Source organism: Panthera pardus, unplaced genomic scaffold, assembly GCF_024362965.1.
Source record: "Panthera pardus isolate Hobbes unplaced genomic scaffold, ASM2436296v1 HiC_scaffold_8, whole genome shotgun sequence".
In the NCBI taxonomy this organism is placed as follows: Eukaryota; Metazoa; Chordata; class Mammalia; order Carnivora; family Felidae; genus Panthera; species Panthera pardus.
Genome location: NW_026527013.1, coordinates 155,945,718 through 155,973,682, shown reverse-complemented (window position 1 = coordinate 155,973,682; position 27,965 = coordinate 155,945,718). Strand labels below are relative to the sequence as shown.

Genomic DNA, 27,965 nt, shown 5'->3' with positions numbered 1-27,965 from the left:
GTAAAGGAGAAAGTTGCAGGGAATATGATTCTGGGAATGTGCATGCCGCTAAATGCCCCATAAACTCTCTTCCCACCTTTCATTTTTATTGGGGCTGCTTTGTTGCTGGGATGGTGATGGTGCACGTATTTCTCTTAGGGCCATTAGCCACTGTGCTGCTTAGACTTTCTATCTGCATTAGAGTCAGTTTTGTTAGACTGCATTTTCCTAAAATGTGATCCATTTCATTTAGGATTTGAAGTTATTTGTGGAGAATTGTACAAAATACTGTTTTTAAAAATGTACTCTATTTTGATAATTTCCCCTTGTCATTCCTTATTTAGTATATTTGTTCTCCCTGTCTTTTAGTTGACAAGCAATTTTCTATTTTTCCCAAGAACTTATTATGTATTTCTTAGTTCTACTGTTTCAAAATTTTCTACCTCATTAGCTTCTGCTTTTGTGTTTATCTATCAATCTATATCTATCTATCTACCTACCTACCTACCTACCTATCATTCCCTTTATATTGACTTTTTCAGGTGCTTTTTATTTCTTCCTGTGGATTCAAGGTACTGTCAGTGTCATTTTCTTTCAGCCTGATGGCCCTAAGATTTTTCTGTAAGGCAAGCCTGCTAACTAGTAATCTCCTATTTTTTGCTTATCTGGGAATGTCTTTATTTCACCTTTGTTTCCAAAGGGTGTCTTTGTTGGGTATAGAATTATTGGTGACTTTTGTTTGTTTCTTCCTACATGTCACATATCTTCTGACCTCCATCATTTCAGCCATATTGCTGGTCTCCTACACATGATGAGTCATTTTTCTCTGGTTTATTTCAATATTTTCTCTGTGTATTTTGGCTTTCTGAAGTTTGACTATAATGTCTAGATGAGTATCTCTGTGTTTATTGTACTTAAGAGTCATTAAGTTTCTAGATTCTCTTGATTAATGTTTTCAATGACTAGAGAAATTTTTGGCTATGAATTCTTTGCTCCTCTTTCTCTTGCTCCTCTCTTTCTGAGATTCCCACTTTGCATATATTGGTAAAGTTTGTGGCATCCGATAGATTTCTAAATTTAGTCCATTTTTGTGGAAAGAGCATTTGCATGGGCAAGACTGGGGTGTCTCCTGACACATAGCAACAGAGTTCCAAAATGCATGAAGTAAAAACTGACAGAAATGACAGAAGACATGAACATATCAAAACTATAGTTGGTGGTTTCAATACTCTACCTTCAAAAAATTAAAAAAAATTTTTTTTTAATGTTTATTCATTTTTGAGAGACAGAGAGAGATGGAGCATGAGTGGGGAAGGGGCATAGAGAGAGGGAAACACAGAATCCGAAGCAGGCTCCAGGCTTTGAGCCGTCGGGACAGAGCCCAATGCGGGGCTCGAACTCACGTACTGCGAGATCATGACCTGAGCTGAAGTCGGGCGCTCAACTGACTGAGCCACCCAGGTGCCCCTCTACCTTCAAAAATTGATTGCACCAACTAGACAGAGAACAAGTCAGGGTAAAGAGACTGAACAACACTATCAACCAAGTTGATCTAACTGATGGTTTTAGAACACTCTACTCAACGGCCAAAGAATATGCATTCTTTTCAAGAATGTATAGAATGTTTTCCAATATAGACCACATATTATGCCATAAAATAATCTCAGCATATATAAAAGGATTGAGAGAATGCAAAGTATCTTCTCAGATCAAATTACTTAGAAATAAACAACAGAAAGAAATTTGGAAAATTCCCAAATACTTGGAAATTTAACAACATACTCTTAAATGAATCACGGATTACAGAAGAAATCTCAAAGAAAATTATATTTTTTAACTGAAGAAAGAAATATAAAATATGAAATCACATGGAATGAAGTAGTGATTAAAAGAATATTTATAGCGTTAAATGGCTACATTAGAGAATAAAAAAAAACAAAGGTCTGCATTCTAAGCTAAATTTCTTCCTTCAGAAACTGTAAAGAGAAGCAAAAAGTATACCAAAAGTAAGAATAGGGAAGGAATAATAAAGATCCAATTTGGGGTCAAATAAACAGAAAACAGAAAAACAATGAGGAAATCCATGGAACTAAAAGTTTGTTTCTTGAAACAATCCACAGAAGTAATGAACCTCTAGTTAGACTGAATAAAAACGCAGGGGACAAGTCAGTCCTTGAATGTGGAATTGGCCATTCCCCATCTTCGTAGAGACTGACCCAGGGTTAGTTTTCTACCCACACCGTCATTCAGACCACACTGTCTTCTCAGGGCCGAGGAGTCTGGGAAAATCTTCGGTGGCTTTTGTAGTTTCAGATGAGGTTAAGGTGGGGCTTCCTCACTTTTTTATGCAGGCTGTAGGTGCCTGTGTAGCACTGTGGATTCATTGCTGGCACAGAAGTACAGAGATGTCTGTGAGGGGCTGGTGGACTCTAGTGTTAGGGGAAAATGCTCCTTCCTTATTCTAGAGACGGTTGATCCAGAGGAGGCCTCTACTTCCTCCGTGGTATTAATACCATATGAATAATGGATCAGCTGTAGTGCCTTTCCTGGGTCTTGACGATACCAGTACATGTTCTCATGGCCCATAGTTTGAGAACATTCCAGAGTAATCTTCTTTCCTGTTCCTGAAACATAGTGTCTTGGGGTCTGGGAGACACTAGCATCCACGAGACCTGAGAAAAGGAGACACAAATTGACGACAGGGTCCCGGGTGGACCTTGATGCTGGAACCAGGTTCAAAGCCAGAACAGGGGAAAATGTTTCTTTCTGATTTTAAAGAAATCTGTGTCAGTGACTTACCTGCACCCAGAAGGTAAAGGGCCACGTAATAGAAGAGCCTGACAGCCATGGCACAGTTAGAGCAGGAAGGGTGTCTCCCAGTTCTGGGGAAGAGGGGTGGGCTCTTGATGAAGTCACCACGTGACAACACAGTCCCTGCAGATCATCTGGGCCCGACAGCCATCCTGTTGACATAGCGGTGTCATCTATCTCCCTTTACCTATCAAAAGACTGATATTTCTGTTTACTTTTCTCACGCCAAGTAGGCTCGATGCTTTGCTGGTTTATCTTAAGTCTCTACTCTTTTTGCAAAATATTAGATTGCAACCCTATCACAAGCTATGAAAGGGAGGACTGCAGAGCTTTGAAAGGCCACAACAGGAAGATGTGATCTAGTTGGGAAGGTCGGGAAAGGAAGGGCTGTTTGGGGTGAGCTGAAGGATGAGCTGGAATGGATTTTGCAAAGCTGAGAGAAGAGCTCAAAACCAGGGCCCAGGGAACAGGGCAGCTGGATCAGACAGGGCACAAGAGACCGTGTTGGGAGGATTACACGAGGGAACACATTTAGGTCACACGTGGGAAGGGCTTAGGGCGGCAAGCGACATGTGCTGAGTTCTCCGAAAAACATATGGTCATTGTCAGGTGCTAATTACATTGCTTTCTTGGTCTTGTTTCTCATGGACTTGGGGTTCAGATTTTGCCGACTTTATCAACTTTGGCTCCATTTTATCAAGTTCATCTTTCTCTTCACTGCACCGTCAATCATGATAGAATAGAAAATTCAGACCTGCAGTTCTTTCTAATACATGCTTTGGTAACACTGGCTAAAATATTTTGGGTGCTGTTGCAGTAAACAGCATCCACACCAAGTACTGTCCTCTTTCCCCCATTTGTTTTCAACAGAAAAGTCTGTAGCTTCAGTCATGAGTCACAAAGATTAATCCCAGGACCCCTTCCCCCTTCCTCTGCCTCTTTTTGCCCTGGTTCACTGGGATTCACAGGTGACAGTCACTCAAAATCTTGCTTAGCTGCTGCTGACCCGGGATTTGGAGCTGACGGATGACCTCTTCAGACTTTATGCATTTTTTTGAGTTTATATATTTATTTTGAGAGACAGAGACAGAGAGAGAGAGAGAGAGAGCTTGAGCATGAGCAGGGGAGGGGCAGGGAGAAAGGAAGAGAAGGCGAATCCCAAGCAGGCTCCACACTGTCAGCGAGAGCCTGATGTGGGGCTTGAACTCACGAACTGTGATATCGTGAGATCATGACCTGAGCTGAAATCAAGAGTCAGATGCTTAACCAACTGAGCCCCCAGGTGCCCCTGGTCTTTATGTATTTTACGTATGACAACTGCACACTCGTGTTCATTCTTGGTCTCTCATACATCCCAAAAGAATATACCAATTTTGACTTACCAAACCCTGACATCTTCTTGTCCACGAAAGCCTTCCTTTAGACAAGGGTGATCATTAAAATTGAACAACATTCTGGGGCGCCTGGGTGGCTCAGTTGGTTAAGCGTCCGACTTTGGCTCAGGTCACGATCTCATGGTCCGTGAGTTCGAGCCCCGCATCGGGCTCTGGGCTGATGGCTCAGAGCCTGGAGCCTGCTTCCGATTCTGTGTCTCCCTCTCTCTCTGCCCCTCCCCCATTCATGCTCTGTCTCTCTCTGTCTCAAAAATAAATAAACGTTAAAAAAAATTAAAAAAAAAATTGAACAACATTCTGTCTTTGCTTTTACTTTGAAAGCTGGTCTTGCCTTAATAGGTAGCATCTAGGAAGAACAAAATAATAATGAAATTTTACTGCCCCCTGCTGAAAAAAAATGTGAAAAGGATGAATAAACACTTAGAGATTTGGGAAGGGTTTTCTGATGAATTTTAAAGAAATAGGAAGGGGGGAGGCCCCAAGTTGTTCTAAGTGTGAAGATTTAAGAATGAGTGGTGAACGGATGAAGACGCCAGCAGTAACTGGGTGTAAAATCTGATTCTCACAGTGGAAGGAATTAAAGAAAGAAGAACTTGGGGCAGGTCTTGGGCTGGGGCAGATATGAGAGGCTCGGGTCCCACTCGGATGAAGGAGTATTTGAAAGAAGACGTATTTGAGTCTATTTTTCTTTCCTCCCTCCCTCCCTTCTTTTCTTCCATCTTTCCTTTGCTAAGTCAGACATTATACACAGTTCTAGGGATATAAAATTGGAGGGACATCAGTCTTCTTTCAAAAAAAAATTTAGTTGATTTATGTATTTTTGAGGGAGATAAGAGTGTGAATAGGGGAGGGGCAGAGAGAGGGGAGAGAGAGAGAATCCCAAGCAGGTCCTGTGCTGTCAGAGGCCAATGAGGGGCTCGAACTCACAAACCGTGAGATGATGACCTGAGCCAAAAATGAGAGACTCTGAAACCAACTGAGTACGCAGGCACTCCTGGAGGGACATCACTCTTAAACTAGAGAATGTATAGACTCGGTGAGAGTCAGTCTAGAATACAATAAGTATAGTATCTGGAAGGGATAAGAGCTGAATCTTCTCTGTCCACGGGAGTCACAATAGCCGTTACAGATAAGCTCATCTCTGAGCTAAGAATTAAAGGCTGTGCAGGAGTGAGCCAGCAGTGAAGAAGTAAGTCCATCTTGGATGAGAGGGAACATTTGCAAAGGTACAGTTGTCCAACTGGCCTTGGCCTCGTCAGGGAAATGTAAGGCGTTTCAGCTGAGCTAGAGTCTAAAGGGCTGAAGGGAATGTGGATGATTTGGCTGCATTTTCGGACACAGATCTTTTCATGAAAGGCTTTGTGTACCGTGTGAAGAATGCCACATGCAATCAGGCTGGTGGCAGCATCTAAGACCGAGTAAAGCAGATGAAGTAAGAGGCTGATAGACCGTCAAGAAGGGCACCGAGGTTTTTTTCTGGGGAGTGGATGATGAAAGTCTGCACTGGAGTAGAAGCACCAAGGAAGGAAAGGAGCAGCTGAATCAGATAAACATGTGTATCGAAGACTGATGTGTCCCCTGTATCTCCCTTCAGGCGTGAAGGACAGTTTCCCCATCCATTAGGGGTGCTGCGGGCTGACGGCCCTCTTTATGAATTGTCTCAGCTGTCCCCACCACCTGCGGGCACGCCCTTTCTCAGGGCAACACATTCACACTGACATCGTTGCAAGGAGAGTGGGGTATAAGACCTGGCCCCCTCACCTCCACCTCGGGTGGTTCTCAGGGCCACCCTATGGCTCAGCTAAGGTTTTTGCTAAGGTTGCAGAACAGCCCGGCTTCTTCCTCAGTCCATCCTTCCTTCTTTCCCTTCTACTTATGTTGATCACAGCGGCATTTTTTTTCAATATATGAAATTTATTGTCAAATTGGTTTCCATACAACACCCAGTGCTCATCCCAAAAGGTGCCCTCCTCAATACCCATCACCCACCCTCCCCTCCCTCCCACCCCCCCATCAATCAACGGCATTTTCTAATAACCCACTGAACACTGATCTCCCCTAACGAAGTCTGCTTTCTAGAAAACCAAACCTATGACAATATGAAATACAGAAATAATAGATTTGCAAATGGATTTAATGAGGGCTTATGGAAGGAGGAATCTAGAATGGTGGTTTAAGACTGAGAAGAAACACAGGGTTTGGGCCAGAATGGGTGCATGTAGGGGAGAGGGCATGATAAATTCAGCAGTAAATCACTTGAGTTTGAACTGTAGAGCAGGTCCGGGAGACAGTTGAGTCCACCAGTTTGGAACTTGTGAAGAAATTGTCATGATCATGAGTGGGAAGGTTGAGGATGGATATCTATACTAAGGGGAAAAGAAGGCAGAAGAAAAAGTCCTGGGAAAATCTACTAGACATATCTAGTAAATAATTAAAGAGTACAGTTAATAGTTTATGAGAGAAGAATTATTATTACAGAATGAGGCTTTGATGAAGTGTGCATAGAAAGCAGAGAACAAAATTCTAGCAAACCGACCTTTTAAAGGGAAAGCAGATGAGCTAGAACTCACACAGGAGATTTTTTTTTAATTTTTTTTTTTTAACGTTTATTTATTTTTGAGAGAGACAGAGACAGAATGCAAGTGGTTAGGGGCAGAGAGAGAGGGAGACACAGAATCTGAAACAGGCTCCAGGCTCTGAGCTGTCAGCACAGAGCCCAACGCGGGGCTCGAACTCACGGACCGTGAGATCATGACCTGAGCTGAAGTCAGACGTTTAACCGATCAAGCCACCCAGGCGCCCCCAGGAGATTTTTTTTTTTTAAAAAAAGTATGACATTCTTCTCAGATCAGAACGTGTAGAAAATGAAATAATTTGGGTTCTTTGAGTGAACTGTCACTGAGTCATGGATTCTTTTGCCAAAATAATTGAGGCTCATGGAGTACAGAGACAAAGCACATAAGAAAGTCCTCAATTTGATTCTTAGGCAGGTTTTATGCTATGGAGCCCTTGATTGAGTATTTTTGTGCCGGGAGTTCGCTGGCTCCCAGGAGGGTCCCCTATGCAGGGGGCTGGGGGCTTATTCCAGGGCCTTTGAGAGAAAGAGGAATCTCCAAGCTCCGAGCTTTGGCTCCATGCTGGGGAGAAGGCACCTTTTTGGGAGATCCGCTACATCCAGATAATGACACAGTCTACCTGCTCCTGCAGGTGAAGATTATTCTCAGCAGAGATCCACATGCGGGGCAGTGGATGAAAGATAACTTTTCTAGATCCCAGTCCTGGTACTTGACAAACTTCACCTTCTGAGTCAGATTTAAATAGTAATGGAATTTATTTAGGATGAAGTTTCAGAAAACAAGGTAGTCGGTTTGTTCCTGGTCTAAAGGCACTCAAATACAGAGCTGAAGAATGGCTGGCTCTTGGAGGAACCAGGACAGAGAAGGGGACAGCAGGATGAAGGGGCAGTCGGTAGAAGCAGAGTGGAGAGGGGCACGGTGCAAAGTGGGCAGAGACAAAGGCAAAAGAACCATGAAAAACCACATTGTGTTTGAGCTAATAAGAGATGTTCTTATTGAAAATCATGGTGGGGGCACCTGGGTGGCTCAGTTGGTTGAGCGTACAACTCTTGATTTCAGCTCAGGTTATGATCCCAGCGTCGTGGGATTGAACCCTGCATCAGGCTCCTTGTTAAGCATGGAGCTTGCCTAGGGTTCTCTCTCTCTCTCTCTCTCTCTCTCTCCCTCCCTCCCTCCCTCCCCCCCTCCCTCTTCTTCTCCCTCTCCCTCTTCCTCTCCCCACCACACCCCAAAGTAAAAGAAAAAGAAAAACAGAAAATCATGGTGGTATTGACAAATGTCAGGTTTATTCTAGAATGACACTATTGGGCTAGCCCCACTAGAATACATAAAGAGGGTCAGTGGGCAGGGAGATAGGTTCAGTCCAGCCTGTGGTTTCAGTCACCCCATGGCCTAGGGACATTGATCTAATGTGGCCTCAAGCTCAGATTGAGGCACATGGAGCATAGAACTACTGAGACCTCTAAAGATCCCCACATCTCACATGGGGGAAGCCTTCTGTGCTCCTCTGAGTAAATGTGCCTGTCTTTCTGTATAGAAAGCAGGTGGCCAAGAAGCACTGTGAAAGTCTCTGGTGGCACAGAAGTAAAGAGCTGTCTGTTTGGGAATGGCAGTCTCTAGGAACAGGGAGAATTTCTCTCGCTCCTTTCGAGAGGCACTGTACCCATTGGAGACCTCTCCTTTGTTAATATTGTTGGTACCGTAGGATAAGTAGACCAGCTGTAACCTCAGTTCTGGGTCTTGTCGATACCAGTACATATAGGCATGATCCATAGTCTGAGAACACTCCAGTACAATGCTCTTTCCTGTCTCTATAATCCCATTCCTTGGGGTCTGGGTAATGCCAGCATCCACGGAGCCTGTGAGAAAACAAGACAGAAACTGGAGCCAGAGCTCAGGAAGGGTCCTCTTGCCACAGGCTCAAGGGAAAAGCTTCAGCCAGGACCTGGGAGATGTAAGGACTTCCCTATGTTTCCCAAACTCACCTGTTCCCAAGAGACAAAAGGCCACACAGCACAGGAGCAAGAAGAGGTCCATGGTGGGGAGAGGCAAGATGGAGGCCTTTCCAACTTGGAGTGTTGGGGAAACAGGGCACTGAGATAGGAAATGGGAAAAATTCGGTCAGTGATGTCCTTGCCCCTCACAGCTTATCTGGCCTTGGAGAAAGATGCAGCCACACCCCTTTCCCCACCGGGCCTTACCTTCGCTCCCTTATTACTCAGGCAGGTGGTGCCTTGGTTTACTTACTGGGGGTCCTACCAGAGGATGTTGAAACTCTTCAACTCCCCCCTCTTCTCTTCCTCCTTCTTCTCTGCCACCGACCAGAGACTAGTCTCTTCTTCTTCCCACGCCTTAGCTATTTCAGTAGCTCAAGGGCGTGCCCTCATCCCTGTTGAATAGGCTATGGAGTAAATCCAGATTCCTTTCACATAAAGAGAAACTAGTTCCTGTGGAGGTTGTGACACTGTAACCTTTCTTTCTTTCTTTCTTTCTTTCTTTCTTTCTTTCTTTCTTTCTTTCTTTTCTGCATTTATTCATTTTTTTTCTCACTCAGGTCTAGGTAGGCTATGCAATTTGAACATATTCACCATAAAGTTTGAGAGTTTTGTCTTTTCCTAGGGGACCAGCACTATTAACTTGGGTCCAAATTTACATTGCTCTTCAGTGATGCTCTTGTTCTGGTCAATGTTTCCTGGGCACAGATCTTTATGGAAAATACAGGCTAATTGTAGGAAGGTATTCTCTTAATGTGGGTATACGCTTTAGAGAATACTTAGCACCTTCCCTCACATTTGAATGAACTGAAAAGAGTTCCGTGAAGAGGTAATTTTAGCTCAACATAAATTGTTCCTGACTTTAGGAGGAAAGTCTTCAGTATTTCATTACGACAAAGTACAACGACAGCACAACCACGGGCATTGAGGTTGGCGCCTGTTGGGATGAGCACTGGGTGTTGTACGGAAACCAATTTGACAATAAATTTCATACTAAAAATAAAAACAAAACAAAGACAGCACAACCACAAAGATCATGTGAAATATTGATGTGATCGGTTAATCTTCTTTGCCCCTCCAGGTCTGTGCCTCTCCTTGTTCCTTATCCAGGGATATACCAGAGCCTCCTACACTAATCGGTTCGGCTGTATATCACATCAGGAACGTCTCCTTTTTAATAGCTTCTCTTTTGATTACGAAAATTTATAACATGTATAAAACAGATGCTGTCATGATACAATGAGCCTCCCCGTACCCCCACGTGACCTGGCTTCAATAATTACCAACTCATGGCCTCTCTTGTTCATTTGCCACCATTTCTCTCTCTCTCCTGTTATTTTGAATACTCATTGCTTTATTCAGGAGTATGCAGGCACATTTTGCAGCCAGAGTACACATTCTCTATGACATATTCCAGTGTTCTCTCCCTTCTCTCTCTTTCTGGATAGAGTTCTTCATTAATCATATCCATAGAAACTTGGGGTTTCCCCCCCCCCCAATAAATTGCTTATCCAGGGGCTTGATTAAAAGAAACAGGACAATTGTAAGAACGATTGTCATTTGGGTTTGTCCTTAGTGGGAAAATCATCACCTGAATCTGCAATTCTTAACATAAACATGCTGCTTTGCTGCCCCCCCCCCCAACCTGCTGTGGGCAGTGACTGGAGTGGGAGAGATTTGGGAGGTGAATGTAAACTGTTTTCGGGGGTCCTGTCTGTTGAGGGCTAGTGGAGTCTGACGGGCGAAGTGTGCAGACGCGTGACAAGGAGAAGAGAAACATACATCGTACTGGGACCAGAATCTGTGCCAGAGGAGGAGTGAACGACCATCATCAGTGAACGACCATCACCCATCATTAATTGGGTGGGAACAGAATTAAAAAAGACACTCCAATTTCTGCACAACCCAGACGGTCCTTGATGGCACGGACCAGTATCCCCCCTCCTCTGGGATGGCTCTTATGATTCTTAGATCTTATTTACAACCCACTTCTACTCTGACCCATCCCTCACCACAGGCAGAGCACACATCTCTCAGTCTCCGCCCACACCCTGCTTTTCACAACGTGCTGTGTGTTCCTGGGTGTGATCCTAGGGACACTGGAAGCTCTCTTCTCATTTGTGAATTATTGATCTGTAGATATATCCTTGGGCACAAAGAATTTTTACTACTGGTTAGTGCTTTCTGTGTTGTAAGAAAACTCACAAAGATGTTTTCCTGTTTTCTTCCAGAAGGTTTGTAATTACAGCTTTTATACTAGGTCTATGACCCATCTCAAATTGACTTTTGTTTACGGGATGAGGTATCAGTCAAGTATATTTCATTTTACATGATCATCCAATTGTTCCAATGTTATTTGTTGCAAAAACTGCTATCTTAATGCACTGAAATTTCCAATCCATAGACATGATACATCTTTCCATTTTTAATATTTTCTTTAATTTCACTTTGTGATGTTTTGTAGTTGTTCACTGAACATCTTTTGTTACATTTATTCCTGTTATCCTTACTATCGTATATGGTATTGTCTCCTAACATTTCTTTTTCAATTGTTTGCGATTAGCATAAAAACACTTGATTTTTTTTATATTGACCATGTGTCTTATCTTGCTACATTCACTAATTATTTCTAGCTGTTGTTTATTGAGTTCCTAATGTTTTTAATATACACAACCATGTGAACTGAAAATAATCATAATTTTATTTATTCCTTTACAATAGTTAGGACTTTTTATTTTTTTCTCTTATTTTTTTTTCACTTGTCACAAGGTCTGGTTAAGACCTCCAATCTAATGTTGAAGAAAAGTGGTGAGAGTAAACATCATAGCGTAATCCAACCACAAGAGGAAAGTGTTCAATATTAACCATTAAACAGGACGTTCGCTGTGTGTTCTTTGTTGATCACCTCCAACAGACTGGGAAAATTCTGTTTACCAGTTTGATCAGAGTGCTTACTTTGAACGAGTACTGGATTTTGTCAAATTTTTCTCAGCATCTATTAAGATGATCAAATGAAGGGCGCCTGGGTGACTCGGTGGGTTAAGCGTTGACTTTGACTCAGGTCATGATCTCACAGTTCATGAGTTTGAGCCCCGCAACAGGCTCCGTGCTGACAGCTCAGAGCCTGGATCCTGTTTCAGCTTCAGTGTCTCCCTCTCTTTCTGCCTCTCCATCATTCATGCTCTGTCTCTCTCAAAAAATAAACATTAAAAAAAAATAAAAAAAAAGATGATCAAATGATTATTCTTCATTATTCTGCTAATAATTCTCCTACAATAAACCTACTTGGTCATGATGTATTACCACTATATATGGATATACACATATGCACACACATCCATATGTATATGCATTTGGATTTGATTTGTTAATATGTTGAAAAGGATTTTTTTCATCTACGGTCATAAAAATATTGTTCTGCGATATCTTTGCCAGATTTTGGCATCAGGTTTTTGCTAGCTTCACATAATGAGTTGTGAAGTAGTTCTAAACTCGTAGTTCTAGTTTAGTTTATTTTCTAAAAAAAGTTTCTGTAAAGTTGGCATGATTTTTTTCCCCCTTAAATGTTTACCAGAGTTCACCAAGAAATGAATCTGGGTCTGTAGTTTCCTTTGAGGGGATGTTTTTGATAAGTAATTCAATTTCTTTACATTTCTAATTCCACCCTGAATCAGTTTGGTAAGTTTGTGTTTTTCAAGTAATTTCGTCTAGTTGTAATACTTATATATGATATCCCATTATTTTAAGGTCTGTTGTGTTTATGGAGATATTCTCTTTTTCATCATTGATATGGGAATTTGTGTCTTTCCCCCTTTTGTCTTGACTGCTATGGGTTAATCACTTTTATCAATTGATCAAATTATGAACACAGTTTCCTGTAAATCCTGGAACATATTTCTATAATAATAATTATTTAAAATTTCTTGTCTGAAATTTCTGTGTTATTTCAGGGTTGGTTTCCATTGCCCATTTCCCCCTATGTATGGGGGATATTTTCCCATTTCTTTCCATGTCTAGTACTTTTTCATTGCATGACTGAAATTGTGCATGCTGCATGGTTGAGAGTCTAGATTTTTCTTTCTCCTTTCTTTCTTCCTTTCTTCCTGCCTTTACTTAGCGAGTGCTGTGCGATTTTTCTCTAGAAGCCATTTAATTTATTGACAGATCAGCTAGCTCCCAGGGAGGCTTGTTGAAGTTTGTTAGGGCAGTTGTAGAATGGCTCTTGCTCTTGGACCTGGGTGGCCCCCTTCTTGAAGTGTGACCCCCAGACTTGAGGTGCCAAGTGTATTCCCAGGGGATTCAGTGGGCTCGCTCCTCTCTGGCTGGTCAGGATTCACATGGACCCCTGGGCTGTGTGGCAGCCAGAATCTCCAGCCCTGCTCTCTGTCAGGCTTCACTGAGGCTCTCTAAGTGTCTGCTATTTGGTGTTTGACCCCTGGGCAATATTGGAGCCCTTTGTCTGCCATTTTCCTTCCCTACAGCAGCTCAGCCCTGAACTCTGCTCTCTGTCTCCCTGATGTTGCTCTGCTTGGGTTCCATCTCTCGTGCTGCAGTTTAGAAGCTGTTCCAATGCACAGATCTGGGGCAATCATGACACCCCCTTTCATCTTCCCTCCTCTCTGTGATGATGGCCCTCCACTGCCTGCTGTCTGATGCCTGAGAGCTGCCTTAAAAAATTCCATCAAGCTTTACAGTAGCTTCTAGATGTAGGCAAGTATGGTAACAACTGTCTGTTCTGACTTGAAGCCAAATTCCTGTTATTCTCATTAAGGTCATATAATTATGACAGTGTTTATTGCACTTTTAAGGTTCTGATCCTCTTGTCAAGCTGACACTATTATAAGAAGTTTGTAAGAGTAACCCTCTGATAGGGTTCTTGATCAAACTGGATAACAAAATTCATCATTTAAGGGTTCTTAAACAATTTTCATAAGTATTATTTATTTCCAAATTTACATGAGACTTTTTATATTCATATTTTCTCATTCCTTGTTAAATTGTTGGTTTGATCCTTTTCTTAAATTATTATTATTTTTAATATTTTCCTTTGTGTGATTTTTTTTAATGTTTTTTTTTTTGAGGGGCGGGGCACAAGTGGGGTAGGAGCAGAAAGAGAGAGGGAGACACAGAATCCAAAGCAGGCTCCAGGCCCTGAGCTGTCAGCACAGAGCCCAGTGTGGGGCTTGAAGCCACAAACTGTGAGATCATGACATGAGCTGAAGTCAGATGCTTAATCGATTGAGCCACCCAGGTGTCCCCTTTTCTTAAATGATTATATCCATCTTTATAGTAAATGCTGATAGTTTTCCGGGTATCACTTAAAATTTGTTTCCCTAAGTTTATTCCTCAGGAATTTGTTTTAATTTGTCCAAAGAAAAAGTTCTCCCCACAGAGCATATAACATTCTCATGTTTTTGGTAAAAAAAAAAAAAAAATCTATTTGCCATAACTATACATGTTATTTGAAATACACGTATCGTGTCTCTCTTTTTACTCTTCTCTCTTCCCCAGAGACTAAAATTCCATGCAATGTAACTAAAAAATTCCCAATCTTTTTATGTCTCAGTGACTTAAAATGGTGAAATTAATGTGAATCAGCTATCATATCAAGAGCTCAATGAAATTGGTGATTGCCCTGGATGGCATTTGGTCCTGAAATAGACAATCTGAGGACAAATGTTAAGTCTTTAAGAAAAATGTGTGAATTTTTACTGCTCCTTGCTGTAACCAGCCAGCAGAATCCGGTTAGAAAAAGAGGGAGAAAAATTCATTTGGTTTACTCCAGGGGGCAAAAAGCATAGCCGAATGGATTGAAGCATTTTCTTTTCATTTCTGGATGAAATGAGGTTGTTGATGGGTGGTAAGCGGTGTGGGGGGCAGCAGTGGTTGGAAATGTTTGTGTGATACCCAATGATGGGAGTAACAATGGGGGAGAAATAGCGGTGTCTTTCATGTAATGGAGGTAACGTGCACCTGCTCAGAGGATACCCACCTGTTTCTCTCCATACCTACTGGCTCTTTGAAGTTTGAGACAGGGGTGCACCATATAGGGAGGCGATATTTCAGCTTTATTCTAAAATAAAAAAGGGACTGATATCTACAAACCTTTGAGAAAAATACAGAACTCTCAGTAGAGAAATGGCCTAAGAATACAAATAGACCATTTCGAGAACAGAAATCCAGGACCACCATCTAATGAGGAAGGGCTCAAATTCATTAGCAGTCAGAAAAAATGGAAATGGGAGAAGTGGGGAGGGAGAGACCATCATCCAGCTTTCTAGATTGTTGCCAGTTGATAGTATAGGAGTGTAAAGTAACTTCTCTCTCTCTTCCTATTAAATTATTGGTTTTATTTATTTTTCTTAAATTGTCATCTGCATTTTTAAGGTAAGCACTGATGGTGTTCTAGGAGAAAGGGGGTGGATGAGAGATTGGAATCTCTTTACCTTCTTAGACTGCAATAATCTAGACAACTGGATAACACCATAAGAGGGTGGGGGATATGGGAAGCTTTATGTACTTTTAAGTGAGATTTGAGACTCATACACCAACCTGCAGGGCCCTCTGATGGTATCTAGATACAGAAAATAATGTACACAAATGGTACTCGATGTCTCAGCAGTCATGATTCTGGGTGTACAATCCTATAAAATGATCCTACAGGTCCAGGAAGGGTTGTATACAAGCATACTCAAAGCTGGCATGACATCAGAGGAAAACTGGGTCTTCCCGGAGAAACAGGCATGGAGCGCTGTAACTCACTTAGAAGCAACAGACTACACGTACATACAGAAGAATGAAGCGTTTCACTCACCTGAGCTGAGTGGGGAAAATCTAAAAGGCAGAATTGCATGCATAATAAAGATTTACATGATTTTAAATACATGCGTGCATGCACACGTGGTAAAGGTTGAATGCTCTAGGAGAAGGCTCATGGTTGGATCATGACCAGGTTATTGTTTCCCCTGGATCTGACCCCAGGTTTAGAATGAGGTGAGCTGGTCAGTAGCATTGCAGTGGAATGATGACAACTGAACTCGTGACCTTCAGTTACCATCTCATCATCACCTTCCACCGGGAGGACTGGAAGAAAAGAGAAAGACAGAACACAGGGAGAGAAGAACATGAAGTGGACGAAACAAGAAGAAAAGTGAGCCCCGAGAGGCAGTCATTCCAGCCCCTGGCCCAAGTGGTATTTTTTTCCACAATTGTCCATCACTCCTTGATGGCTGCTGAACATCTTTTAGCCTCGTATTAAAGCCTCTGTGGCTTAGGCTAGCTCCAGTTGACTTGTTGCTTCCTTTCAACCAAATTTGCCAGCCGCTTCCTGAGTGGGGTCCATGACGAGTTTGTGCACTAAGAGGAGCTAACACTTCCGCGCTCTGCGATAGCCGCAGAAGTACAGCGCTGAGCCTCCGGGTTCAGAGGACCGGGTTTCCAGGCTGCAGGGTGAGTTTGGGGGACATTTAGCTGAGAATCGCTCCTTGAGCAAGTCGATTTGAGTAAGCACTTGATTGTTCTGAAAGTAAATTAAAAAACTTAAACTTTTTTTTCTGGGTCTGTTGATATCGGTAAACAAAAGTATGTCCTTTTTCGGGGATACAATCCATCCTTGTTTTCTGTCCTTTGCCTTTGACCAGATGTCCTGGAGTCTGGGTGACTTTGGCATCAAGACAGCCTTTAAGAAGAAGACACAGAAGCTGTAGACAAAGCCCAGGAGGGATCCTGTGAGGGAAGAGCTTGGGGCTGGGAGTCGACAAGCGGGAACTGGATTTTTCTTTTGTGCTCAGGACTCACTGGCTCGCAGGTGACAAAGGGCTGCACAGCAGAGGAGCCCTGAGCCCATGGTGGCATCAGAGTAGCAAAAGGATGAGGCTTTTTCAGGCTCCATCAAGAACCTTCCTGTGACGTGATTGCTTTGCAGACTCATAATCATCATGAAACTGCTTCGTGTCAATGAGCTAAAACACATCATGACATTGGAAGGAAAGCTTTTATCCCAGCTCATTAAATACACCCAGTTTGTGTTTTATTCATTTAGAAATATTCATTTTATTTACTCTTTGTCTTTTTTTCTTTTTTTAGAGAGAGAGAGAGAGTGCAAGCAGGAGAAGAGGGGCACAGGGGGAGAGAGAGAGAGAGAGAGAGAGAGAGAGAGAATCCCAAGCAGTTTCCGGCTCAGCACAGAGCCCGACGAGGGGCTCCATCCCACTACTGTGGGATCATGATCTGAGCTGAAATCAAGAGTTGGACGCTCCACTGACTGAGCCACCCAGGAGCCCCTAGAAATATTCACTTAAAAAAAATTTTATATCTAGTTTTGCCAACAGAAACAACATCTATTGATATGCCCCGATTCGAGAGACCCCCCGAAAACAAACCACCAGAGTCCAGAGCCAAAGCCAAGCGGCAAGGGTCGTTTATTGCAGGTTCGAACCCGGTCCTCCGCGCGCTCGTTGCCGGTGACGCAAGAGGCCCCGAGCAAGGATCTTACAGCTTCTTTTATAGACAGGCACAAACAAGTTAGGGATTTTTTTGAGGTTACAGAGTTGTTATAGGTTGACATTTAAATTTGAACGCTCAGCAGAACTTGATTGGTTCCCGCCTTTATTTCAAACCATTCAGCAGAACTTGATTGGTTCCCGCCTTTATGTCAGACTACGACCGGGCACCCCTGGGTGGTTTCGGGAACGGCGGGGGAAGGGAAAGATCTTTTCTTTGCAGTTGTGAGTACACCTGGTAATTTTTCTCTTAGCCTCTCACTATTTTTTAGAAAGTTAGAAAATAAAGATAAAACCACATGACTGCCAAAGATGATGCCTGTTAACACCTTAGTGATGGTGTTTCCAGATCTCTCCTTTCCTCCCCCACTCTGCGTGCATGTGTACATTCTCTTTGATAAAAAGTATGTCATTCTGTGAACACTGTTTTATAACCTTTAAAAAAATTGTATTAACTTAATATAATTTTCATAATCATCATCTTTCACTATCGATGCATTTTAATTTTATCTACTACCCAATTTTTATTCAGAGTTTAGCAGCTGTTTGAAAAAACCCTTTTACATGGATTTAAACACAGTTTCTAACCCAGGACTGGGCATTGCTTTTGATGATTAATTATCTAATTATCTTTCCATTTAATACAGGCCCCTTTCGTTACTGTTGTTTTTGTGATTCTGAGGCTAAACACTGCTTTGCAGAATATTTCACCTTCTTGATATTTTTGGTATGTTTTGGCTTGTTCATTTATTGTGAGATAACCTCTCATTTTCTTCTCTGATTTTTCTATCAACCTTTGATTTAAGTAGTACACTTCTTTTCTTGTGATCTATTTTTGCTTATTTTCTTCCTTCCTTCCTCCCCATCCCCATTCTAGGGAAGTAATGTTAACAGCTTAATGTATACCTTTCCATAGGCTTCTCCTTTCTCCTTCAATTGTTCAATGAGGTTGTTTTCTCCACATTAAAACACTGATATTGAATATATATCCAATAATTTGATAACATACCAATACAATAAGCACTTGAACAAATAACCCCACTCCGGAAATAAAATATTGCCAGCGTCTTTGAAATCTCTTGGTTTTCCCTCCCAGACCTCATGACCTCCCAATACCACCCCTCTATTCTATTCTATTCTATTCTATTCTAATTACTCTCTTCCTAGACTATTAGCTCCTGGCAGAAAGGATGTGTTTCTATTCAATTTTGTATCCTTTGCATTCAGAAAGGGAACCGGGCACAGTAACATCTCAAGAAAAGACACAGATAAATGTAAAAGGAGTGATTAAAACCCGGGAGGCGCACAGAATTAAGTGTATCCCCTGGGTCTGTTCTCTTGAGTGCTTGATTAAGAATCCAGAGAGAGGGTGCCTGGGTGGTTCAGTCAGTTAAGTGTCTGACTTTGGCTCAGGTCATGACCTCAGGGTTTGTGAGTTCAAGCCCTGAGTCTAGGCTGACAGCTCAGAGCCTGGATCCTGCTTCGGGTTCTGTGTCTCCCTCTCTCTCTGTCCCTCCCCCACTTGTGCTCTGTCTCCCTGTCTCTCAACGATAAATAAGGATTAAGAAAAATTTTTTTAAAAATTGCAAAAAAAAAAAAAAAAAAAAAAGAATCCAGAGAGTGCAGGAAGGCTACTCGGCAGAGGGGGAGTTTAGAAAGATTACAACAGTGGGGCCACGGGCTGCAGCAGGTGTGCGTGCAGGTGGCCAGTGGCTGTGCTCCACTGTGGTGCGGTTCCAGAACAGAGGTACAAGCCTGTTTGGCTGGTGTGCGCCAGCTTCACAGTGAGAGGAAGTGAGAGGAAGTAGCGCCTTCTCCTCTCGAGAGACACTGTGGCCTTCAGTTACGTCTCCCCTCTGAACATCTTTTTCAACCGTTGAGTGGTAAATCAGCCTCAGACCTCGGCCTGGGTCCTGCCAGTACCAGTCCATTGCATTGTATCGCAAGTTCTGTTTACGCTCCAGGGTCACATGGCGCCCAGCCCTGCTGAGCAGGACTGCTGGCGTCTGGTAGATTTCAGCATGCGTGGGTCCTGTGGGGGAAAGGCTACAAAGGCTGAGGATAATGTCCAGAAGGGGGGGCCCAATGCTATCGTAAGAGCAAGGTAAGCAAGGTAGCCAAGTGGGGGGCTGCACACCCAGGATAGGAATTTGCTGACTGGGTGTTGGGCTCACCTCTTCCCAGGAGAAATAGGGCCACGTAGCAGAGGGCGCAGCTGCCCATGACAGGGGTAGAGTCTTTGTGAAGGTCTAGACACGGACTGAGAGAGCCCAAGGGAGGGGACTAGAACATAGGGCTCCCCCTGACTTAGTATGCAGAAGTTATCACCGCTAGAAGATGAATGACTGTCAAAGCTCATTTTGCAGATGGGTACAGTAAGGCTCAGAGATCAAGTCACTTGCGTCTTCTGCCTACGCAGCTCTTTATATCCCTTCTAAAGGGACAAGATCCCGAGTGGTGAGAGGACCAGGTTCCCCGTTTCCCGGTCAGTCACACCCGATACACCCCGTGCCTCTGCGCTCGCTGTGACGAGAGCTTGGAAAAGAAATGCCTGCAATTTTCAGAGTCTATTGCTTGTCTATCAACTGCCCTGTTCCTGTCAATACTGTTGCAGATACAAGAACATGTTCGAATTGTTCGTGGTTATAAGATAAAGCCAATTCTGCCCATCCTCTGTATTTATTATAATTGATACGGTAGATGGAGCACAGACTCCTTGAGTGATTTTGGTGATAGCAAAGGGTCCTAAGCCCACCCTCCCCTGGGGCCCGGACTAGGGCCTGGGCTTGCGTCCTGGTCCGGACATTTAGTAGTTACCTAAAGGTGGACAAGTCTCGTGCTTCCCTGTAATTTTATTTTCTTATTGGTAAGATGGGTATCATGAGTACCTACTTCAAAAGTTGTTGTGAACTTTATATAAATAAGGAATTTAGGATAGTTCTTCATACAGAATAAGCACCATATTTGCGTTTGCTATTATTATTCTCTGGACCTGTTGTTGTAATCCATGGGATTTGTGGAATTAGTACTATGTCAGAGAAAATCGGACATTTACTGACACAGAATTGTGCTAGCTAACTAAAATATCAGTTTCCAGTATTGAGTTGAAATGCATGCAATTAATGTAAATTCATTGCATAGCATAGTTTCTTTTTGAGAGTTTTAGATAAATGAAAATAAATAATTGCAGGTTAATTATTTCTTTTTTTTAAAATTTTTTTTAACGTTTATTTATTTTTGAGAGAGAGAGAGAGACAGAGCATGAACGGGGGAGGGTCAGAGAGAGAGGGAGACACAGAATCCGAAACAGGCTCCAGGCTCTGCACGGTCAGCACAGAGCCCGACGCGGGGCTCGAACTCACGGACAGCGAGATCATGACCTGAGCTGAAGTCGGCCACCCAACCGACTGAGCCACCCAGGCGCCCCAACAGGTTAATTATTTCTTAAATGCTATTATTTTGGTAGATTAATGGTTTCTTTATTTTTATGTCTGAGGTCATCTGTAATAAAAGACAATTTCATGGGGCACCTGGGTGGCTCAGTCAGTTAAGCGTCCAACTCTTGGTTTTGCCTCATGATCTCGCTGTTCTGGGTTCGAGGCCCTCACCAGACTCTGCGCTGACAGTGTAGGGCTTGCTTGGGATTCTCTCTCTCTCTCTCTCTCTCTCTCTCTCTCTCTGCCCCTCCCCTACTCATGCACTCGCGCTCTCTCTCACTCTCTCTCCATAGAAATAAATACACTTAAAAAAAGACACTTTGGGGTGCCAGGGTGGCTCAGTCAACTAAGCGCCCAACTCTTGATCTCAGGTAAGGTTCATGATATCACAGTTTGTGAGTCTGAGTCCCACATGTGGCTCTACATTGATGCCTCGGTGCCTGCTTTGGATTCTGTTGCTCATTCTCTCTGCCCCTTCTCCCCTTATGTGTGCCCTCTCTCTTTCTCAAAATAAATAAATAAACTTTAAAAAATTTTTAAAAAGACACTTGTATGATGAAGCTTAGAAATGGTTGCTGCCTGCTCCTAGAAGAAAGAGGCCTGTGTGTTTGTCCGTGTGTGTGTGTGTGTGTGTGTGTGTGTGAGAGAGAGAGAGAGAGAGAGAGAGAGAGAGAAGGGGAAAGGCAGTGGTATAATGATACAGAATTAGGAGCATCAGAAAGTGCAGCAGTGAGTGTAGAACTCGGAGAAAGAATTGCCTCCAATGACCAGGTCTAGGCTTCAAGTTCTCAATCACATCTGCAAAGCTGAGGATCTCATTCCTCATGCAGAGACTCTTAACCTTATTCATACATGGACCCCTTTGGACATCCAGTGAATCCTAAGGACCCCTTCTCAGAATAATGTATTAAACCCACGAAATAGAATATATTGTATTATGGAGGAAGCCAGTTATTCTGAAATGCAGTTATCAAAATATTTTAAAATAAATTTATGATATGTTAATATGACATCTTTAAAAGTTATTAAAAATATATTCTGGTGAATTGAAAACTACCCTTATTCAAAGTAGTAATAAGAGTAAATGATATTTATTTTATGTAATGAGGTATAAAAATATCTATGACTTTCATACCAACTGTAATATATGCAAAATATCTATGATTTCTATTATTGCCTTTGTCCAGGTACTGTGAACAGTGCTATGTTTATTAGCTGTATCTATCATGAACTAAGGTCTATAGTTTAGTTAGAGGTTAGTGAAGATAAAGATAACATTTATCCCATTCAAATTCATGGATTCCCTGAATCCCATCTATGCACACTTTGGAGGTCCATAGGTCACAGATTAGGGTTGCTGCTTTTTTTTATTTTTTCATTTATTTTTGAGAGAGAGAGCGAGCATGAGCAGGAGAGGGCCACAGAGAGAGGGAGACACAGAATCCGAAGCAGGCTCCAGGCTCTGAGCTGTTAGCACAGAGCCCGATGTGGGGCTCAAACTTGTGAACAGCAAGATCATAACCTGAGCTGAAGTCAGATGCTTAACCCACTGAGCCATCCAGGTGCCCCAGGATGATTGCTTTGAAAGAGGATATGATTCACATTGCAATATGTGGAAGGAAGCATTAGGAAGCTCATATATTCCCAGAAATAGTTGGCCCACAAGTCTCAGATTTGTCAAAAGTGTCCTGATTTTTTTTTAAAAAAGAAGAAAAAGTGTAAACCACTACTTTAGACTGATTTGCAGACCTAAATTTGACCATCATGGGTACTTAGTGTAGTTGTATTCTAGTCCTGAGAATGTGATACAGTTTCTATAATCTAGCTTTCTATGTACCGTCTTCAATATCAGCTACCTTCCACCTCCCCTTCCTCCTCCTCCTCTTCCTCATCTTCTTTATCACGACGTCTATACGATTCTTGATGGAACTTACCGGAATAGAGAGTGACAGTGACACAGTGTGATAGAGATATAGTTTCTTGCATGGAAGAGTGAGGCTTTATGCAAAGGAACTCTGCAACTGGAAATAATATCTCCAAAATGGAATAGCAAAAAATCTACACAGTATAAACTGTAAAATAACCTCTTACAATAGCAAACGTAACTAATTCTGAGACACGTCAGATCCCAATGAATGGTAATATATGTGCGTGTGTGTGTGTGTGTGTGTGTGTGTGTATATACACACATATATAGTCTTCTTGTTGACCAAATTTAGACCATTCTGGTGCATTCAAGATCCTTGTCACATTCATTGCTAAGCTGTGTCAGGTTTCAGAGGCAGCTCAAAGGAGTAAATAATGAAAAGTCGTATTATTAAACGTCTTTTCCCATATTGCAAAAGATTCCATGACCCGTTCCCATTCCATGCCTTTAGTGAGGTACTTCACCATCTGGGATGTTTATATATTTTCTTATTTAAAAATTTTTTTCTTTATTCTTATAATTTTTTTTAATTTAAAAAAATTTTTAGATTTATTTTTTATTTAAATACAAGTTAGTTAACATATAGTGTAATAATGGTTTCAGGAGTAGAACTGAGTAATTCATCACTTACATAGAACACCCAGTGCTCATCCCGACAAGTGCCCTCCTTAATGCCCATGCCCATTTAGCCCATCTGTCCACCCACTTCCCCTCCAGCAACCCTCAGTTTGTTCTCTGTATTTAAGAGTCTCTTAGAGTTTGTCTCTCTCTCTGTTTTTATCTTATTTTTCCTTCCCTTCCCCTACATTCATCTGTTTTATTTCTTAAATTCCACATATGAGTGAAATCATGTATTTGTCTTTCTCCAACTGACTTATTTCACTTAGCATAATACATTCTAGTTCCATCCGCATTGTTACAAGATTTCCTTCTTTTTTGATCACTGAGTAATATTCCATTGTGTGTTGTATCTATCATCTATCTATCTATCTATCTACCACATCTTCTTTATCCATTCATCCATCGATGGACATTTGGGCTCTTTCCGTACTTTGGCTATTGTTGATAGTGCTGCTATAAACATGGGAGTGAATGTGTCCCTTTGAAACAGCACACCTGTATCCCGTGGATAAATACCAAGTAGTGCAATTGCTGGGTCCTAGGGTAATTCTATTTTCAGTTTTTTGAGGAACCTCCCTACTGTTTTCCAGAGTGGCTGCACCCATTTGCATTGGGATGTTTATATATTTTCAAAACAGTGAAAGAATAAGCCAGGAGAAAAATAAAAATGGTTACCTAGAAGGGGAAAGAAGAAATAGGGTAAATGGAACACATAGGAAACAAGAGCAAGATGTGGCATTTTCACTCAAATATATTAATTCTATTAAAAGTAAGTGGCCTAAACAATCCAATCAAAAGGAAGAGATTGCTGATCTGGATACTGAAAGCCAGGAACACTGAACTGATTGGGTAGGAAGGTGAGGAGAAAGGTGATCCTGTGCTGCAGGACCAAGGACCTGACAAAATGGCCCCTGAGGGGAACAAGAAGAGGGTTCCCGGCGGGACCAGCAGGGCTGCGGCGCCCCAGCTCCACTCCAAGTCACGTGCTGCAGGTACAACACTCCCTTCTATTATTCTTAACTCCCGGCGTATTTCCACCACCAAACCTCATCTTAGAGGGCACTCTGCAGAAGTTTCGCAACTTTTACCAATATGTTTGAACTAGTATGTTTTACCTGACAGCAGAGCGGACTGATACTTAAGTGGTTCACAGAGGAGGTGAGGTTGACATTGTGAGCTCACATACACCTGCTGGTGATCGACCGTCTTCTCGAGAAGGTCTGTATTTTACGTAATGTACTTACGGCGAGGCATCAGTTGAAAATGCAAAGACTAAACTGAATTGGGCTAATGTGAAATCTTGGTGGAAAATATTTGAATAAAGTTCTTATGAATATTAAAAAGCACATTCACAGTACATTTCTTTAAAATGAATAGGAAAAATTCAACAAAATACGTGCAAGGTGAGTCTGATAAAAAAAATTCATAGTGGTGCTGACAGAAATTAGCAAAGGCCTCAGTGAAAGAGTTTGGGGGAATGTTTTGAGGAGTAGGAAATGTTCTATATCTTGAATGTCGTGCTGGTCACATGGGTGTCAAAATTGGTCAGAAAGTTTTGAAATCCATACTTAAAATGGATACATTTTATGGTGTGTATGTTATGCCCCAAGAAAGTTGCTTTTAAAAGTTGCATAATTGTAGTATTCTGGAAGGAGGGGGTTACTGAGTTTCCTACCAAGTTTCTAGGGAAGGGACAGCTGTGAGGAGTTATGAACCCTAATAAGTCTCTGGGTCTGGTTCAAAGAAATGTGTTGGCCCAAATGGTCAGGGTTCACATGAAAGACGGGTGACCTACCCATTATCCTTTGCCAGGTAAAAGCACAGAATTACATATTTTCATAGATATTGTTAAAACTCCACCAGATTCATGGGGAAAAAAGGTATCTTGGGTCTTTCCTTCTTTTCTTTGCCAGATATCCTGCAAAGTGGGGAATCTGAGCCCTTTTTTTACACTTTCCTTCTCTCTCCTTGGGTTTCTGTCCCCATCAGCTGTTTTAAACATCCCTTTCTGCTCACCTAGAGTTGCTGTCTACCGTTTTTTCCTTCTGGTTTATGCTCCTCCACACTGGGTTTCTGTTAGTTCCTACCTACCTAATATACCACATATTTCCTGGGCTGGGTCCATGATGTGTTTGTGTTCTAAGAAAAGCTGACATTCAGCACTGTGGATTTGCTGCTCGCACAGAAATACAGGGCTGAATCCCCTGGCTCAGTGGACTTGATTTCCAGGCTGCAGGGTGAGTTTTTGGGGCATTGAGCCAAAAACTGATCTTCAAACTTCTCTATCTTATCAAGAATATTTTCATTCTGTAAGTAAACCAAAAACTTGAACTCTTCCAGCTTTCGTCGATACCAATAAACATAACTGTGTCCTTTTACAGGGATACAATTCATCTTTGCTGTCTGTTTCTTCCCTCTGACCAGGTATCTAGGACTCTGGGTGACCTGGGTGTCCATGGAGCCTGTGGAGGAAAGAGACAGAAACTGGAGAAAAAGCCCAGGAGGCAGACTGATATTACAGCCACGGGAGAAAGTCCAGAAACGGAATCCAAGAAGCTTACCTGCTCCCCAGAAAAAAAGGGCCACACAGCAGAGAAGTCTGAAGCACATGGTGGGCTCAGGGGAAAAGCAATGGCACACGGCCTTTGCTTTAAGGCTTCCCCGTCCCCATCAGAACCTCCTTGTGACGCGATCGCTTGCCGTTGCCTTCACAGCCACTGTGTGTACGAGTCCAAAATATTTCATAGGACGTGGGAGGGCAGGGAGAGCTGCTGAAAACCACTAGGGTGAGTTTCAACCTGCTTTCATTTTCTTTTTCCCAGACTCTGTTCTTTTGCTACTTTTTATAAAGTCACTTACACATTATTCACTTCTTTGCTTTTTAACTTGTCAATTTGCCTTCTCCCTTTCATCTCAGGCAATGAATCACATAGCGTCGTGTATATCAATCATAGTTTTGCCACACTTACACAATCGCTGAGCAGTTACTTTATATGAAAAATTGTTGAACTATACAAAACAATATTTATGACAAACGCGTGATGCATCTAGGGAAACAATAGAATGACTACTCTCGCCTGAGGCAATCAGCTTAGGAAATGGGTTACGATTAAGAATTTATATTCTTCCAGTTGTCATTGTTTTTCTCACCATGTCCAGGTCTCCATTGCCCTTTAGTTTATATTTTTATTCTCTGGCCTTTCGTCATATTTGTAGTACTTAAGTAAACATCTATACGTTACAGATTATTTAATGTTGTATGTCTTTGAAATTTATCTCAGGGGGATCATTTTGTTCATATTTTCTCTGTGACATGTTCTTTTTTCCTTCAACATTAAGTCTGTGGTATTAATCTATGTTGATGCATATGATTTTAGATAATTCGTTTTTACTAATATGTAGCATTCTACTCTATTCCACTCATTTGCTAAAATTCATTATCCATTCTTGAATAAGCGTTTGTTCTATGTTTTAATGTTACTACAAACAGTGCTCCATTTTTGTACATTTTCCTGCATATCTCGGTGCAGGATTTCCTCTACACCTGGGAATTGAAGACTGAGCCTTAAAGTGTCCATGTCACTTACATAATGTGGCAAGATGCTTTCCACATTAGTCAAGCCACATAAATGGTCCCATCAACAGTTCGTGAGTGTTTTCAAATTCTCCACATCCAAGACTTAAAGAGTAGTTAATATCCTTTTAATGTTGTCAGGTTAAAATGGATCCCGCTACACTTCCATTTGGCATCTTTCTGATTGCTAAGGAAGTTGAGTATATTTTTCATATTTCTAGACCATGAGTGTTTTCTGTAAATGGCTCTTTGCTCATATTTCTTTGTGGTTGACTAGCTATTATTTATTTTTAACAGTTCTTTGTATATTCTGGGAACCAAACCTTTGTCAGTTATATATGTCATTAATATCTCAATCTGTGGCTTGTGTTTTCATTCTCTTTATGATTTTTTTTGGTTGAATTTCTTAATTTGGTAGAGTCTATCATTCTTTTTTTTTGGGGGGGCATACATTTTTAAATTTTTTATTAAAATTGCTCCCATAACCTAAGTTCATAAAGATACACTCCCATTTTATGTACCAAAACAATGAGCATTTAGAATTTTTAATTTAAGTGTTTAATTCATCTAGAACTTATTTTTGCTTATGTTGTAAAGAAGGGTTTCAATTCATCTTCCCTTCCATGGATAACCACTTATTCTAGAATAACTTACTGTCTATTCCATCATTCCCTTATATTCCCACAATGATGGCTGTCATATATTAAGTGCCTTATAGGCATTTAATCTTCATATTATTTTCTTTTTTTAAATGTTTATTTTTGAGAGAGAGAGCACGAGTGGGGGAGGGGCAGAGAGAGACAGAGACACAGAATCCAAAGCAGGCTCCAGGCTCTGAACTGTTGGCACAGAGCCTGACATGGGGCTTGAACCCACAAGCCATGAGATCATAACCTCAGCTGAAGTCCAACGCTTAACTGACTGAGCCACCCAGGTGCCCCAAGTCTTCCTATTATTTTCAATTTGTCTATTTATTTATGCCTTTCCCATTATATTAAGTTATAAAATAATTGGGTGATCGGTGGGGCAATCTTTTGTAAAAAGCAAGAGAGTTATATGATCTGAAGAGAAACCAGAGTATTGGTAGGGCAATCTTGTGATTTTAATTAGTGCTGCATTGATGATGATACTGCGGAAACTGGAACACTATT

The 27,965-nt window shown here is 41.8% G+C and overlaps 1 long non-coding RNA gene and 1 gene segment (V, D, J or C); one reads left to right on the top strand and one right to left on the bottom strand.

Annotated features, from left to right (window-relative positions):
• LOC109269138 (T cell receptor beta constant 2-like) overlaps nucleotides 1-2,884 on the bottom strand; it is a 57,052-nt gene extending 54,168 nt beyond the window's left edge. The window contains 2 exon segments of the C gene segment in view: nucleotides 2,493-2,651; nucleotides 2,779-2,884. Of these exon segments, the coding sequence occupies nucleotides 2,493-2,651; nucleotides 2,779-2,827 (208 nt within the window).
• LOC109269153 (uncharacterized) overlaps nucleotides 1-27,965 on the top strand; it is a 76,466-nt gene that overhangs the window by 22,107 nt on the left and 26,394 nt on the right. For 6 of the 7 annotated variants that reach the window (XR_008420643.1, XR_008420644.1, XR_008420642.1 and 3 more), the window contains exon 2: nucleotides 25,665-26,026. This is a non-coding gene — a long non-coding RNA (uncharacterized LOC109269153). Of the gene's footprint in view, nucleotides 1-16,135; nucleotides 16,204-25,664; nucleotides 26,027-27,965 lie in introns of those variants that run through there. The other variant, XR_008420639.1, reaches the window with a different exon arrangement.